The sequence below is a fragment of the Tauraco erythrolophus genome, chromosome 1 (assembly GCF_009769465.1).
Source record: "Tauraco erythrolophus isolate bTauEry1 chromosome 1, bTauEry1.pri, whole genome shotgun sequence".
Taxonomy (NCBI): Eukaryota; Metazoa; Chordata; class Aves; order Musophagiformes; family Musophagidae; genus Tauraco; species Tauraco erythrolophus.
The window spans coordinates 16946841-16964197 of NC_141465.1; the positions used below are offsets into that span (position 1 = coordinate 16946841).

Consider the following 17357-nt stretch of genomic DNA (forward strand, 5'->3'; position numbering starts at 1 on the left):
GGGTGCCGTCATTGGCTGGAAGAGAAGGTGAACTTTGCTTGATTTGGCTGTATGCAGACTCCTTTTGCATTTTCTTGTTTTTCTGAAATTCTGAACATTTTGGGGTGCTATTTTGAAGTGACTCTGCACAAGCTGTCTGTTCTGCCTCGCATCTCCACCACAGCACTGCAACCCTAAGCTCTACCAGCTTGCCCTTCAAGCATGAAGGTGAAATCAAGTTGATTGTGCACGTCCGAGGCAGATGGTTAGCCCCAGTCTTGCAGTGGTATTTGAGAGAGATTTTCTTCATGTCGTTTCAGCAGCACAGAAGGAAATGAAAGTGTTTCTTACTGTAAATACTTTTCTCTCTCCCCCCTCCTCTGTGCTGCTGTGAGTGTCTGAAGACTCACTTCACTGCTTTTCTCAGAGAAGGCTATTTCTGTCACATCTTAGATCAGTTTAGGCCTGTCCTGTGCATGTATGATAAAGGCAGGATGGTGCAATGGTAGCCTTGAACAAACTCGTAAATTTTGGACGCTTGGAGCAGGAGGTGAGACGTAACCGTCATTGCTAAGAAGTCAGAGGGGCCAAACCACTGTTTGAAACACGTAATTATCAAGCAGAGCCAAATTGTTCGAAAAATAGTGCAACACAAGGGGTTTAACCATTTCTCAGAAATGCGTGTACACATGTAATTCCACTATGTGGAGCTTCCTTAATGGACTGTGTCTACGTCTGTGTCCAGAGAAACAGCACGAAAGCATGAGATTCCCAGCTGTGTCCTGAACTGCTGTCATGGTTTTTCCCCAGCACATCTGCTAAGTGCATCTAAAAAAAATCCAGATGTTGACTCTAGCGCTGTGGCAGTTTGCTTCCTCCGGTGAGCGAGATGGTTTCTGCGGCGTTGCTTGTGTGATCCACCTCGGCACTTGGTGCAAAATGCCGCCGTGCTTTAAGCCCCCTCAACGAGTGCGAACAAAGTATCTGGTGTTCTGTGGCCCTGCAGATAACCTGTTCACAAGGGTTCTTCGAGATCAGCTTTTCAGTCTCGTCTCTGGGAGCTGTACTCCAAACAGAGCTGGGGTGGCTTTCAGGCTGCATTCAGTCTAGTTTTGCAATGCAACTTAACTTCCCGGAACCTTTATTTTTTGCCTGGGGCAACTGTACAGAGCAGGTACCATTTGATCACTTGAAGACCCCAGCAAAGTCAGGCTGGCAACATAGCCTTTGTGTACGGAGGGTGAGCCTTCTCCCACACCTCTCATTAGTGAGATTCTCCATGAATGACGGCTGTTGGTGTTTCAGAAAGTCAGCTGGTCTGCCTGTGCAGTGCTTCATCTGATGGGACTGATTTCTGTTCCCTGGGTGGGAATGCTGTGCTTTGGTAAACTGGAAAAAGATGAAAGAAATGGGTGTTGCACCTTTGCCTGGCCTCAGCGTTAGCATCTTCCTAAGCGGGGTGAGCTGACCAGGAGATATTTTTGTCTTTCCTCGTGTCTCAGCCCTCTTCTCGTGCTTGCAGCTATCTCCAAGGTGTGGGACTTTGCAGAGCACAGTGTGGCTCACGTTGGTTCAGCCTGAGTTCAGTCACCCAAAACCTTGCAGGTCTATTTTGAAACATTATTCAATCTGTCCACTATGGAGTTTCTTTTCTTTTTTTTTTTTTTCACTCTTGCTTCTGACATCATTTCCTGAACGCTATATTCACTGAGCTCTGTAGCCAGATCGTCTTCTCAGCATATGATGCAAGGAGCTCTTTAAAATGGATTTCAGCTCTCCTGTTACTCTACAGTGCTTGCTGGTGATACTAACTGTTACTCATGGTAAGTGGGATTTTTCTTTATGAAGTTGGCACAGATTTGCCTAGATGAGCAGGCTCCTTAATTTTGCTCCAAGATCTTTTAAGGGCTCTACCAAATTTGGGGAGACATCAAATAGCGTAACTGCTAATGCATGAAAGGAGCAGTCAGACCAAAGTAAGACGGATTACTTTTTTAGTAAACGAATTGTAACTAACAATATAGTACTTTCTCAGTGTACTGCGTCTGTAAAAGCATTTCAGCGGAGAACGTAAGGTCCTTGTAAGCAGAACGCTGGCTGGAGGAGCTGGAGAGCAATGTGGTCCCGCTCCTAATGCTCAGTGTGACCTTGGGTTAGTCCTCACACTGCTGTCGCCCTGCCGTTTATCCATCTCTGATTTGCGTACAGCAACTTAATAACGTGCAAGGATACCGTGAGACTTGTTTGAGTTAAAACTGCGACCTCGCTCTTTGGGTAAAAGCTGCTGTGCAGGCAGCAGTTGTTTTTGCAACCCTCTGTACCAGATCCATGGCACTGATGCCCGGAGGATCTTTCTTTGCACAGTCTCTCAGCTCTGAGGGAGGGTGGTAGATGATCATGTCCAACTTGGGGAGAAAAAAGATCAGCTGCTCAGCTTTTCATCGCCCTATGCGCATGGTATGCACACCACTCCCATGTTATCGAGGGGAAAGTTGGCCTTTATAGACGGCTTCCTATTCCTCCGATTTTTTGATTACTGGTGATCCCAGCCTGTCACTAGGGGTAGATCTGTCCCTCTTACGTCTCACCTGGACACTTGCCTTTCTGGGAGGCAGCTGAGAGAGGATGGATGGACACGGTGAGCTTGCTGCCCACGCTCTATGCCTCTCGTTTCAGGCTCTGCTACCTGGACCGGTGTGCTCAGCGGCGGCTCAGCAGTCTTTTCTGTGGGAATTCAAAGTCTGGAGAACTTCTCCAGAATGAGCAAGAGGAATGCGAGATGCTTGACAGCTGTCTTAAATGATACTTTGTTGGCCGAGTGCGGCACTTCTGCCGGCAGATGCCTGAACTTGCAGAATGGCTCGCTAGTGCTGAGGAGTGTGGAGAAAGAGGATGAAGGAAAATATGAGTTTGTTTTCACAACACCACCAGTTTATTTACACTGCAAGTATTTGGTAAGTGGCCTTCTTAGCAACAAATAGCTTTTGAACTTGTGAGCCTGGCTGGAAGTTGGTGCCTTGGAATTCTTCCTAAGAGACCTCTTGAGCTTGCAGGAGCTATAGCTGCTCCTGGGAACAGCTTTGTAAGCCTCTGGCGCCTCAGGGGGCTGTAATGGTGAGTGTAAACTATGGGATGTTTTTTGCACCCGCGTTGTCAGTCTCTCCTGTCTGTTGAGCCTTCCATGAAGTAGCCAGTCAGTTGGGCTATGTGCTGTTTTTCCTTGATGTAGAAGAAAACATGAAATGTTTGTAAGGTTGAGCCTACAGTATGTAGACATGAAGCTGGAGATTTCAGTCCATTTCGAGAGTGCTCTTCCTGATGGCTCTTACAAAGGCGCTCGCTGACCGACAGCATTTTGCTGCCTGTCAACACGCTTCCTTAAGGAGTTAACCCTACCTGACTTGGCTCTGGAAACTGTGCAAGTCTGGACTGAGACATTCTAGGTTTTTACCCGGCTTCATGCAGCTGTGGAAAGGTACTAAAGGAATCTGGGTGTGACTTTCTGATTCTTAGTTGCAACTGAGCAACTTGGAGGTCAGCATCTACTGGGTCTTTTCAGAGACCACCATGGGTACCTTGCCATGGCAGTCTCACTGCTGTCCTCCCTGTGGCCTCAGAATTGCTGCTCCCCTTCGTGTGCCTGCTCATCTGTCTGCGGGTTGAGAAGACAGAAACAAAGTCGGTTCTGTACAGGATCCAGCTCGTTGCTTGGGTTAGTACAGAGAAGGCTTAAATGGGTTTGCCCCCCTGCTGAATAGTGCTCCAGACAGCCAGTGACTAGTGCTCTGGTCCAGCGTTCCTTTAGCAGGGCTTTCACTTACACAAGCTTCTAAGAGAAATTGAAGCGTAGGAAATTGTAATGAAAATGTCTGAGCAAAGTGGTCTCAGTGAAGACAAATGAATCCTTACACCTTTCGGGTGCAAACAGGCAGAACTGCCGCGGAGAGTAGGTCAAAGATGTGACTTTTGGTGTGAAGATCAGAGGCTTAGACTGGAAGTAGGCGAAGACTGCAGAAGTGTCCTGGGTTTAGCCTCCATTTCAGTGGATTTGCTTTGGGAACTTTTATCTCCTCCTTGTGTTCTGTTGCCACACCTAAATCAGGGAAACAATTTCACAGCAAAGATATTCCTGGAGACAGTGGATTTGTGCTGAAGGTGATGTCCTAGTTGAAGAAAACGATTTCTGAGCATATTTACGTGGATGTAGATATTTGCGTAGATGTTCTCAGTCTGACTTACTGTCATAAAACCATGCCACTTCTCTGTCTAGTCTGTATTTGCGAAGTGGCAAACGTAGGAAATAGGTTTGCTCCTCATAGTAGACTGAAAAAGGGAAATTCAGGAAAAAGTAGTAAGATAGATGATTCATTACTTCTTTCTAAATAGTCCTAGTCCACGTCATCCTATCTAACTGCAGGTGTTTGATGTTGGTACCTGTGTTGGGCTTCATTTGTACTAGTTCCTTTCTAAAATGGAAGAAGAGGCAAAGTGACAGCAAAAGTGCAAACCTCTGGTGGAGGAGAGGGCTGAGTCTCCTCTGGAGCTACAGTTATCTGCTGATTATAGAGGAGGCCTCTGGCTGGCAGATGCTCTGAGTGCTTGCACCGTCCTCTCAGACCAGGGGCTTTTATTCTGCGCTTTTTCAATTTCAATAAGGAAAATGAAGAGACGCCAGGTTTTTGTGGCAGGGAGCACAGAATAGGGGAGAATAGGGACCAAGAGTCACTAGCAGGGTTGGGTGGGCATGGCTAAGCATTTCAAGGCTGGGCGCAGGCACTGAAGAGTCTGGTTAGTTACTTCTGTGCTCCCTGGCTACCAGTAAATGCGGTGGTAGTAAGACTGCTGGTAAGGGAAGCTCCTGCCCAGCTCACGTTCACTGCTAAGTCCACTCCTCACCTCTCTCTTTCCTCCCTGTTCCTGTTGCCCCGTGCTGTGTGACCAGAGCCAGCCATTGGTATCCAATGCTTCCCTAATGGGACCGGAGAGTTGTTCTGCGACGCGACCAGCAACGAGAGCACCAGCTTTCGGTGGCTGCTGAACGGCACCGCGCTGAGCGCCCCCGAGGCTTGTGTTAAGGAAGGCGGGAAGAAAGTTCGCCTGGACAAAACGGTGCCCGGGGAATTTGTATGTGAGGTTTACCACGGGAACAGTGTCACGAGGACCAGGCCCATTGTGCTGTCTTGCAGCTATGGTGAGTAGTGGCATCTCCAGAAAATCTCCCTTTTGGTCTCTTGCAGTGGAAATCTAAGGAGTTGTTGCTGTCTGCATAATACCATACTCTTCTGTCCTCTGGCAGCTGCCTTCCAGACTTACCACATCCTCCCTTTAGAAAGTGTCCCTTTGACTTCCTTCTCCCTCCTGTGTCTCGGACTGACACAACCTACGACCACAGAAGGGACGAAAGTTTGTTCAGGAGGACCTTTTACTCAACTCTGTGGCAAGGCTGGATCTCTATCCGTCTGTTCTCCTACTTCCCAGTGGTAGAGACCTCTCACCCTCCTGTGTACCAATCCTCTATGCCGGTTTAGAAACGCGAGCTGCTTCCTACTCTGACATTCATCCACTACCTGGATGGCCTTCCAGTTTCTGCAGCATCCCTGAAAAAACACCTCTGTATAGTTCTGCCCTGTTGCTGCTGGACTCAGCTGAGATGTTCTGCCTTGTCTCTTTTCGCCTTATCTAGACCAACTGCACAAAGATTTAGCAGACTATACCAATGTCTCTCCATCAGCCCCACTTCATCAGAGGTGATAAAGTCATTTGCTTACAAAATGTAGGGGTTTTTATTCCCTCTGTGTCCCTGCTCTTGAGTATTTAGTTCTGTAGGAAGTCTATGACTTTATCCATTTGCAAGCTTTCCATAAATGCTGAGTACTGTGCTTGAATGAGTTTAATAGCTTAATAAGACTATAAATCCAGATTCTAGAACTGATCGAAACTGCCAGAACCTCATGATGCAAAGCACTGGTTTGTATTGTAATCTCACATTTATTTAAAAAAAAATAAAATAAATTGATTAGATAACCTTGGGTGTGATTTCACTTGCATCTTCAGCAGTGAAAGTTTTTTTCCTCTCTGGCAGTGAAGATGGTCATCAAAACTACGTCAGGGTGGCATAATTTAACCGTAAGTTTTTTGCCTATTTAGCTGTAATTAGTTTAATCACCTTTGCTACTAGAGAAATTGTACTGTGCAATAGCACCTAGCATTTTAGAAATTGTCTGACACGCTCCAACTCTACAGCAGATACTGTCTTTTCTTCTATGGTTGGCATACAGTTGATGTGAAAGCAAAATTAGTGACATAAACCCTGTATTGTGTGTGTTGGCATTCAACAGAAATACTGTGGGCTGTTTGCATTGGTGCCACAGGCCAGTCTGTACAAGTTTGGCATGTGTGATTGTGGAGCAGTGATCTTAATTTTGTCCAGTTAAATTGATCCAAGGTTGTTCAGTGTAGTCAGACCCAAGTTAACTGAAGTACTGGGGAATGAGGATGCAAACAGCCATGAGCTCTGAATCAAGCCCCGTGATAAATCATGTGAGTGCTAACAGCTACCATTGCTTATTCTGGGTGGGTGCCCAGTCCCCTGGTTGTGACATCAGTTCCCCATTTCCTCTTGAAAAGCCCTCAGGGGAATTTGGTGGTAGCTCTGTTGGGATGGACATGTGCATGAACATGTATTTGGAAGGGTCTGAGAGCAAGAAAGTAGCAGAGATTCTACTTTTTAGTCACCAAAGCAACGACATTCGTAAATAGTGAACTAAAGCAGTTATGAATACTAGTAAAATGAACTGAAGAGAGAAATGAGTTCAATTAAATTAATTAAAGACTAATTCATTATTTTTGTGAGTTGTGATTTGCTCCAGGCAAAAGGCTGGATATTATTTTTCCACTGTAGGTATATGATCTATGTAAAAGCACCTATTTGGGCAACCTGTTGGCTAATGAAATTAATTTTGAGTAATCGTTACCATTAAACAATTTGGCAAAAATACTGTAAACTTCCCAAGTACCAAAGGGCTCTGATCACACAGGATCTAAACCAGAGGATTCAGAAGTTAACTAGTCAACATATAAAAAAGGATTTTATTGATGCGTGTTATATTACTTATTATGGATTTTTTACACAATACTTTATTTAAAAAAGACCTTTTTAACAAATGGCAAGTTTTTAGGAAAAAATATTCAGGAAAAAATACTTCCAACATATATTTATGCCTTTGACAATATTCTCTAAGCTTTCATCAAAAAGGAAATTATTAAGGAAATGATTACTCATTTTTAAGTATAGATTTTTTTGAATGTGGTAACTGTTCCTAAAGAGACTGGAGTGAGTACTCCAAAAATACTTTGAGTATGTGTGGTTTCACACACAGACATGCCTGTCTACAGTTGTTCTTACTGTTCTGGTGAGTATGTGGACTGTGACAGCATGTAGTATGTCCTGGAACGTTTGAAACACTTCCCAGCCTCTGAGGATATGCAGCAATTGGTGCATTCTGGGTCTTGAAAACAAGCTCCAAATGAGCCTGTTGGTTTTCCCAGTGCAGCATAGTGCTTCACAGGCATGTGCACAGACAAAAAGCAGCCAATGATTCAAAAAGGGACGCCATAGATTTACCTAAGGAGTTCTAAGGAATTTGTATTATAGTGATAGTTGACCTGTATAGTTTTTTTTTTTCATATCGGGAAGAAGAATTTCCCTACTGGCTGCCCTAGGTTGGAGCAAATTGTCTTAATGAAGGAGCGAGTCTGGACGAGTCTCTCTTTTCTGCAAGTCTGTGATGCCCTCTACCAGCTTCCCTGCTCAGCAGCAGCATGCCTGCAAGTGTGACCTGTCAAAGCAACCCTGAGCAAGGGACTCTGAACTGGGTAATAATTGCCACTGACTTGTGTGTGGCCTTCTGCTCAGCCATCTGTAGCTGTTGCCTCCTGCTAGGAGTTTTGCATCATCTTGTTTGGGAAGGGGAATAAAGAGAAATCCTTCCCTGAGCAGCAGTGAAGCCAGTTTCCTACAGCTCCGACCCCAGTGGCTGGAGTATGTGATGCCTGAGGAAGCGCAGGCTCTGATGAGACTTACTTTGAGGCTGGCATAGTTGTTAGGTGTCCTGTTTGTATTCTCTGGGGCCTAGTACGAGCTCTGAGTGTAGACTCTGCAGCTTTTCTTACAGCAGGAGATGCTAGCTTAGGTCTTCCTCCTCTTCTCAGCTGCCTATTTTCACAAAACTTGTGGAAATGTACTTTCAAACCACCACCTTCCCTGTTAAATTTGATTAAAACTTATGAATTATCTTAAATGTTACTGGTCAGCATAGGCAGAAACATGCACACAGCATAGTCACACAAGCTGCTTCTCCTAACGAGAAATTGCATACTGTAATTAAACGATGTAACATAAATCATGATGTGCCACAGTTCATAGTATCACCTCCCCTGATCCAAACCAAACCAAAGCAAAAATAACATCCACATGCTCTAATCTCGCTGCAGGGTTTCTCCCATTTGGAAAAAGAAGCTTGTCCACCCTGGTAACTAACAATGCTGTGTCCTTCTTGCAGGAGACCTGCTGCAGTACCCATGGTTCATTTACATCCTGGCAGGGTGTGCAGGAGGTGCGGTTATCCTGGTGGTGGTTGTGTCCTCGGTCATATGTTGCTGCATGAAGAGGAAACACAAGTTCATCCCAGTGCCTTCAGGTGAGTGGAGAATGCTGTTGCTGCCTGGGATGAGTGCCACAGAGGACTTTGTGCAGGCTGCGGTTCAAATAGCCTCAGCATAAACTGGTCTCAGCTGGGTGGCTACTTGTCTTCCAGCCAGCCCTCCCTTGACCTGGTGGAGCAGAAAGCTACTTGCTGATAGGCAACTGTTAAGACCAGAAGGGTCTTGAATTAAACCTTACTCTTCCTTTTTTCACCTCACACTTGCCAGCATGTGTTTCTGGCCAGAATGAAACACAGCGACACCTTTTCTATGGGCAAGAAAATTGAGCCTCATTCAGGTCTGATCCTGAAAGGACCTGAAGGCTTCTGATGGCAGTCCTGTGTCAGCACCAGTTCCTGAGTGCAATCTGCCTGTGCCTGGTGAGGCCACCTCAAGCTGTGATCCTGCCAGCATGGCCAAGCTGGTCTCTGACAAGTTGGCAGTGGCCCTCTGTACTTGGCATCTGTCTGCTCTGGGAACGGAGCCACTGCCACATTTGGAGGAGATGCAAGCACATGGTGGTGGTCTGGCCTCACAATGAACGTGCTGAGGCTGCTGGGATGTAGGGGACCTCCTTCCTTCAAGTCTCCCGTTTTGGTTTTACAGAGGAGGAGAAGGATGACGGACTAACCATGTCCGTGGTCTCCAGCGAAGGCGTGAAGAGCCCCCCCAATGGAGACCATGTCGAGGCTCAAGCTGCCCAAATCGACTGCCCTCCAAAGCCTGGTGAGTTCAGTGACTTGTTTTAAGTTGGACAGATAGCTTGTGTAGGAGGGTAAAGGACAAAACAGATGTGTGTGGCTGATGGAGGAGAAGCTGGCTATAGAGAGGGGCCAGGAACTCACTGGTGCAGGGAAGGTGCTGCATCTTGTCCAGACAACAGAAGTTACAGCAGGTCATTTATCAGTACCTTACTCGTGCTCAGCTTCTGCACAGGAGTAGTTCTTCCCTTCACCCAGCCATGAGATGTAGCAGCAGCCATCTCATAAGCATCCCGCAGAGGGTGCTGCTGGCAGACTGCAGGCTGGCTGTTCCAGATCTGCTGTGCTAAAATACACATCTCAATGTGTGCTAAAGCAGGAATACGATCACATTTTAAACCCTTCAAAGAAATTGGGATAAACCCCCCAAGCTTTAGCACAGTATGGTTGAGAGAGCGCAGTGATAAAATCCTTTCAGAAATCTCCTGTTCTGTGAGCGCTTGATATTAATACTCCACTTTTCGTATTACGTTTCCCTCACTTTTGTTTCACAATACGAACGCTGGCAACGCCTTCACTAGTAATGCACCATCCTCAGCTGAAGTAGGTCTAGCAGAGACATCATGTACTGGAGCAACATTACATAGGTCATAGCCTGGTCTCAGCACTTCTGTCTCCACTTCTGGTCTCCTTTGCTGTACCATGCACAGCCTCACAGCAGCTCAGCTATGCTTTATGTCTAACCTTGGCTGCTGCTTTGCCTTGCTTTCAAAATATGAAATGCTACTAATGAATATAGTGCAAGAAAGAAAAAAAAAAAGAGATGTAAGTAATTCAGGTCATTGTTTAATATTAATATACTTAAAGTGTAGATTTTTTTTTAATAAAAAATTTACACATTGTCAGTTTGACTAACAAAGTATCCCGTATTGAAGTTTTCTACAAATAAGTAAAAAGCAGAGATGCGTATGGAAAGTGTTTAGGTGAGAACGTATTAAATGTGTGCTGTCAGCCAGCTTTAATTACTCAGATGTAACTGAATAGATTTGGCTTTGGTATTTTGGTATATTTTGGGCAGTTGAACCTAGAGAGTCTCAGCACCAAAGCGTCTAAAGCCACAATGGACAGCTCAATAATGAGTGATTAGATAGAAAATTGAAATTTTTCTTGCAGACACCTGGGGAGAGGGGACTGAGGGGGTTAGACAGCCTGCAGCATCAAGGACTGGGGGGAGGATTTCCGTGAGGGTGAGCATAGTGCAGGCACTTATAAACCATTTCTCCTTTCTTTTCCAGAGGCTGCCCGGGCTGGTCAAGGCATTGAGCCCCAGCCTCTGATGGAAGAAAACTTACCAGTGGAGATAGAGCCTGAGGAAATGCCAGACCCAGAGGTCGCAGTTGATGTGGAAAGCCAGGAAGATGCCTCAGACTGTTTTCCAGACCCAACTGATGACTGATCTGGCATGCTTGCCCTTCCACTGTGTCTTGAAGCCTACGACACTCATCCTTTGCATCCCATAGTCTCATTGTGTGTAAGAATTGGTCCAGAAAATTTTAGCAGAGGAAAGACGTGAGATGTCAACCCTGCTAATTTCATTTAAAGAAAAAAACAAGAAAAACAAAATATAAGAAAAAAGCACATGTGTGGCTTCAAGGCCATGCTGCCATGGGCTGACAGGTTCCCTAACAAACAAAACCAGGAAGCTCTTTGATGCTTTGCCTGTGAATAGACCTGCAGCTAAACTGTGGAGCCCTAGAGGACAGCCTGAAACAAGACGGGCAGTTCCTCCTGCTCCCTGCCCTCCCCACGCCTTGCCGTGTCTTTGCCAGACAGCAATTCCTGCAAGGGGCAGGCATGACAGGCAGATTGAGGTGACCTGCCAGACCCAGACAGAAACAAGGACCTGCCAGAAATTTCCTGAGAAAGCCTCTTTTCAGGAGATTTCGAGGCATTGTTCACAGGCCCCGCAAAAAAAGCTCGATGGAGGTTTCAGCTAGGTATTTGCTGTGCTGGCTGCTTATCTGAATCACTCCTTTGAGCTCCAGACCCTTTGTGATTTGGCCCTCACCGCTTGCTGTGTGCGGCCAGGAGCGGTGGTAGCGACTGCGGTGTGCAGACCCCGGGAGGTGACGCTGGCTTGCTCGCCTTTCGATGCCCTGTAATGGCAGGGGGCTGCCGGCTACCTTTCGCCACAGGGTTGCCAGTGAGTTAAAACAGCTCTGTCACTAGCTTGCTTGCTTGCAGCAAGAAGGGTGCCTGGGGCTTGGGTGTGTAATTTTGGCAGAAACGTTGATTATAAAGCTGAGATCGTTCGTCAGTGCAAGCGTTAGTGCCTGTAGTGTAATGTTTTAGCTGCTGCAAGCTAATTAAGCTGGCCATCTGCCTGTGCATGTAGGCTTTTTCAGCGCTGTGCTATTTGCACAGACAGCAGCAATTTATAGAATCTCTTAGGCAAGTCTTGCTGCTACGCACATCCTGTTCTGCTCAGGGGAGGTTTGCGAGAGGAGCAGCTGGGGTAGACCTGCAGGAAAGAAGGATGAGGTGAGGAGAGGGCAAGGACTCGGTCCCAGGCAGCAGGTAGCTGAGTCCCTGGCAAAGCTGCCAGGCTGTCAGGCCATAGGGAGTGCTGCAGGACGCACTGCCAGAGCAAGGTGTTTACTGCATAAGTGCATTTTGGTAGACAGAAGAGAGGCATGTTGGTGTTAAGCTAGCCCAATGGGCTAGGAAGGCATGGTAGAGTAAAAGCAGAGATGGTACAGATCAGGGACCGAACAGGATGAGGAGGTGTGTATTGCGTTCCTCTCTTCCCTTGTCATTTTGTCCCTTTTTTATATTGTGCTGATGATGTGCCATGAATCCCTTGGAAAAGGATTTAAGGTGTGCCTTGTAAACGCCACCCAACGAGGTCTGCAAGTACCCCAGCGAAATCAAAACCGAGCTGAAGGCTTCTCTCCCAGGCGGGGGAGCTGGCGGGACGGCTGCATGCTTGCCGGGAAGTCCTTTGTGTCTGTGTACATGGCAAAGCTCTGCATCAGTGACGCCCAGCCATAGGTGATTGTTCTTGTGGTTTTCCTTGTCCTGTGATTCTGTTTAGAAGATTTTTGGATCTTGTGTGCTGTGTTGGTGGTGATTCAGTCTGTCTCTGCTTTTTAAGGCTGCCGTAGGAATCAGGTTTTCCACGGTAAGAGGGAGATGATAATTCTTCTCCTCATGGTGCTGTGCTATCTCCTTTCAGTACAAACATTCCTCAGAGGCTGTGAGTTGAATGACAAAAACGTGATGTCAAACACTTGGGGTGGCAGCTGCGTGTAGGCAGCACAGTGGCATCGACGATCGATGCTGGGTGGACAGGGGCCAGCATCGCCAAAATGGGAGGGACGTAGTCAGCTTTGCTTCTCTTCTGCACTTTCCGTCTGGGGCAGGCAGGGGACAGTCGACTCCAGTACATGCTTCGAAGGCTGAACAGTGCTCTGAGCTGCACTGGAGAAGATGTCAACGTTTCGGGTGCTGAGGGTGCCAGAGCTGGGCCAGCCTTGTCCTGCTGGACTGCTGCATCCCAGCTCCAGCTTATCCTAGTGGTGCCTTGCTGCTGTCAGCCCTGGGAGGGCTCAGGGTGCCCTGGCAGCTGTTAGCACCACCATCGGTGTAATCCCAGGCTGGGAAGGATTTTTCCCATTGAAATGGGAATTTGAGACTCAAGACATCTTTATGAAATAGATAGGATATGACTGGTTTTCTGTCCTTCCCTGCTGAAGATGCTGTTCAGCAATGGGGCAAAGGTTTCTGTTACTGTGAGGTCAGGAGAGAAGTCATGCAGCCTGTGCTCTTCTTTTAACTGTGTGTGTTCATGCCCAGCTATTGTTCTTTTATTGGTGTGTGTTTTTTTTTTTCTTTTCCACGCGATGATTTTGTTCCTAATAAAAAGATCTGTTTTCTAACTTGTTTTGGAAATGTTTAGGGTCTGTTATTTAATACTTGCTTCTTTATAGTTTTCACTGAAAGTACAGGCTGCTTTCCAGATTTTCACCCAGCCAAATAAAGGAAAGGTGATAACAAGTTACTGCTGTCTAGGGAACAGAGATCACAAGGACATTCATTTGTAAGTCAGTCCAGGAGAGACTGTAGGACAGTATCCCCACCGGAGTGTGTACGGTAATGTGCTTGCCCATCCATGTGCACCAGCAGCTCACCAAACCCTGCTCTGGTGCCTTGCCCAAGCTGTGAGGTGCAGGGAAGGGGCGCAGGATGATGGTCTAGTTTTACCTGGTTTTACCCATCTGTATTTTTTTGTCATACCTAAGCCACCCTAGCTGTGAGAGAGGACACTTGACTGCATAGCTCCTTTTGCAAGGAGGAGGCGACTCTCGTGCTCACTCTTAGACAAGTGGGCCCGGACGGTGGGTAAAACCAATGTCCTGATGGTTTGTGTTCATATAAAATCCCTTGACTTTACCATTACAGGGTTAGCCCTGGAACAGTGGTGTGACTGGACACGGGTGATCCTGTCCTGCAGCCTGTGAACCCAGCAGCCCAAGGAGCCACCCACCTGAATTTGCAGTTGTTTTCCAGCCTGACTATGCCACTGCATCATGCAGGCAATAGTGAGGACACTTTTGGGCCTGGGGCTTTCTGGCAGAGTAGCAGGTATGGATATACATGGTGCTATCAGGAATTTGACCAGAAACAGAGATGTCTGTGCTGCCTCTTTGGGGCTTCTGGTGGCCTTGGTGAGGCTCTGCCAAGCCAACCCTAACCTCTTCAGATTGGTGAGGCAGCCCTTGGTACCGAGGTGTTTCTGGCCTCCTGGAAGGAGCTGGTGCTTTCAAGGGGAAAGGAACCGCATGGAGAGCTGCCAGTCTCGCCATCCCCTCTGGGCTACTGGTCCTGGCTGGTGAAGGCTGGGAGAAGGGCAGGGTCCATCCCTCTGCTCATTGAGTGCTGATGGGACAAGGGGAGCTCTGCTTTGTGGGAGATGCAGATGTTTTGGCATGTGGTTTCTTCCCAGCTGAGACAAACCACCAGTCGTTTGTAGTACTGTACAGAATGGATGTTTAGATTTGTATCCATGTCAATGTTTCATGGTGGGAAGAGGAAAATTCCCCTCTGCTTGTGGCAAACACTAAGCAACAAATGACATAAAGTGTAACATGAAGTCTTTTCATCATGTAATTCATGCAATTTATGAATATAAAAGGAGAACAGAGAATGATTGTATTTGACTTAGGATACTGGTGAAAGCAAAAGCAGAAAAGAAACGTATTGTATAACAGTGAGCAGAGAAAGGGGCATGATCCCTTTAGATTTTTTTTAGCATTCAGGATGAACTCGTCCCCTCAAAATTCTCAGGTCAGTAAACCTCCCTATCCCAGTAATGAAGCGGTTTGTGTTCTACTTTCTAATCTCTACTCCAGGCTGCCATGCCTGATGATCCAGTGGCTGCATACATTGCCCTTGGGGTTCTCCCTCAGAGCCCAGCACGGGGGCAGGGGGACCAGGGCAAGATCCAGCAGTTTGTGGGGAGCTGGAGGACCAGCCCTCCCTTCCACCATCAGCTCTACAAAAACAACCAAGTAGAAGTTGGTGAATTTGAGAGAGGAGGGACCAAACTGGTAACAGACCAGTTTACAAATAGCAAATGAAATGTTCATTGTAAATACTGTAGAGGTGTGTGAGCAGTGGCTGTGTTAACTTCTGATGAAAATCTCAGTATAGTTGGAAAAACCCTCTAGATTTTAGGCATGTGCCTCGTAAGTTCCTGTCACTTCTTATGAATTACTGCAATTCATTTCAAAATAGGGAACAAGAAGAGTTGATGTGTAACTCAGCTGTAGGATGCAGTGTCACTGACAGATAGCTTCAAAACCATTTCCTTAACATTAGCCAACAAATTCTGGTGGTGCTATAAGATCCAGAAGTGTATGTATTGCTCCCACCAGGTGAGGAGGAGCAAGACAGCCCACAGACTTCCGTAGGTAAACACACAGAACTGGTAGTAGAAGTGGGCAAGAAGAGCAGCATCACCCGATTCTGTCTGAGATGGAAGCAGAATTTGGTGATATGTTGTTGCAGAGGTTTGGATTAGTGTTTGGGTATTGCTTGTGCCTTTGGACAGGCTGCTACTGAGCCTGGATGTAGTCAAACCCTGCCTGTACAAGGCTAGCGGTGGTGAGGTCCCTCCTGAGCGCTTGCAATGCTCCCGTCTTGTTCTCTGGTGTAAAACAAGCTGGGAAACAGCATCATCACCTAGTGGGGACCCTGTGACTTTTGATAACCAGTGGCTGCATCCTGCATTGGTTTTGCTCACGAGTGCCGCGTTTCCTTTCTGCAAGATTACATGACTCATCTCTTGGGCAGGGGATGTGGCTGGAGACGGCAGGGCAGTCTTTACTGAGAACCTAGAAGGCTCTTAGATGAAAGCCTTCTAAATATTTGTACTTTTCCAGCAAGCGAATTGTGGCAGATGTTGTGTTGATTATATCAAGATTAATTTAACTTGGGTAAGATCAATTAAGAGACATCTCTGGGCTGTGCAGTACCACTGGGAAGAGCGGCATCTTTCTGGCTGGCCTCCCTCAAGCACCACTCATGTGGCTCCAGGCTGGCTGATAGGCTGAAGCAGAGCTCTTGGCCAGCTCTGGGACTGAGACACTCCTACCTCCAGCCCTCTTGGTCACCAGCAAGCAATGTGGACTGAATCACAGGACTGTCCACTAGGGACTAAAGAAACTGTTCTCTGCCTGTGCCAAAGCAGACTGCTTGGAGGGCAAAGGATATTGAACCATAAGGAAGATGAGAGTGGGAGGAGACACCCCCACTAAAGTGGTCAAATATGGCTGAACCCCTCCAGAGCTGAATAGCAGTTACATTCAAGTAGCACGTGAAGAGCCCAGAGCAGTTCTGCCTATGTGTGCTCATGGCATTGTTGACATCTCCATGGAGATACTTCCCACCTCAGACAGGAGGTGGGATTTCAGCCCCAAACAGCTCCTCGTCCCTGGGGAGCAGCACTCTCCCATCAACCATGAGGGGCCTGACTTCATCAAATCGTTCCTTACACTTGCAAGTTTAGGTACTTAACTATCCCCTCACCTCTCGATGCACCTACAGATGTGTGCTTGGCAGCTTGGTTCCTGACCCAGGAGCTATCGTTGCAGCCATCTTCATTGCGCACCTCCCATTGCCTTCAAGCTTTACTCAGAGAAGGGGCCGTCAGCCAGCACCGTGCCTCCCCTTTGTTTGGAGAGCTGGGTTTGGACCTGCTGGGTTTGGACCTGCTGACGAGAGATGCTCGATATCCCAGCCAGAGCTGGCTGTGGGTCTGCAGGCAAAGAGTGGAAGGATTCGTGAGTTTTCCCTTTGCTCTTCGTGTTGTGAGGATGGGGTGAGTCTCTGCCTCCTCGGAGATGGGAATACTTGGCCTATGCCCGCTTGGTTTATGGGTGTTTTGGAGCAGGGGCTGGTCCTGGCCCATGGAGAGCCATCTGTAATCTGCTTGTTGTGCCACTGTGCCAAACACTAACGATAAGGAAAGGTTCCCATCTGTAGAGGTAGCAAATACAGATGGCTAATGTCAGCTTATTTTTAATTGGCTTATTTTTCTGGTTAGCATATTCTATGGCACATTTAGCCAGTATCTATGATAAAATATTGGATGAGGCTATAGTGTAAGGTGTGTATTTTATAGTTAGTGTTGGAAATGAGGAGGAAAAGCAAAACTTGGAACCTGAATTCCATGCAGAATTTTTAAAACTCACCTAAACTGATGACAACTACTGATAGTTTTAGTATTGTCTAACGCTATAGAAACTAGATGTATTACAGACCAAGAATTACTTGGAGGCAATTTTCAGGGAATCTTTTGGAATTGCAAATACAATACATTAAAGAGAATTATTATCTGCTCCTCTATCACATGCAAATGGAATCAAGAAATACAGTTTAGTTGCTATCCTCTTGCCGGCATTGCTCTGTCAG

General features: G+C 46.8%; 1 protein-coding gene across 1 annotated transcript; it reads left to right on the forward strand.

Annotated features, from left to right (window-relative positions):
- Positions 1 to 1741: 1741 nt before the first annotated feature.
- LOC104383226 (uncharacterized) lies at positions 1742 to 10839 on the forward strand. The gene is given in 7 exon segments (XM_086631065.1): positions 1742 to 1802; positions 2656 to 2895; positions 2898 to 2933; positions 4922 to 5170; positions 8544 to 8678; positions 9289 to 9408; positions 10679 to 10839. Coding segments are annotated over 7 exon segments (1002 nt in total).
- The last annotated feature ends 6518 nt before the right edge of the window (positions 10840 to 17357 follow it).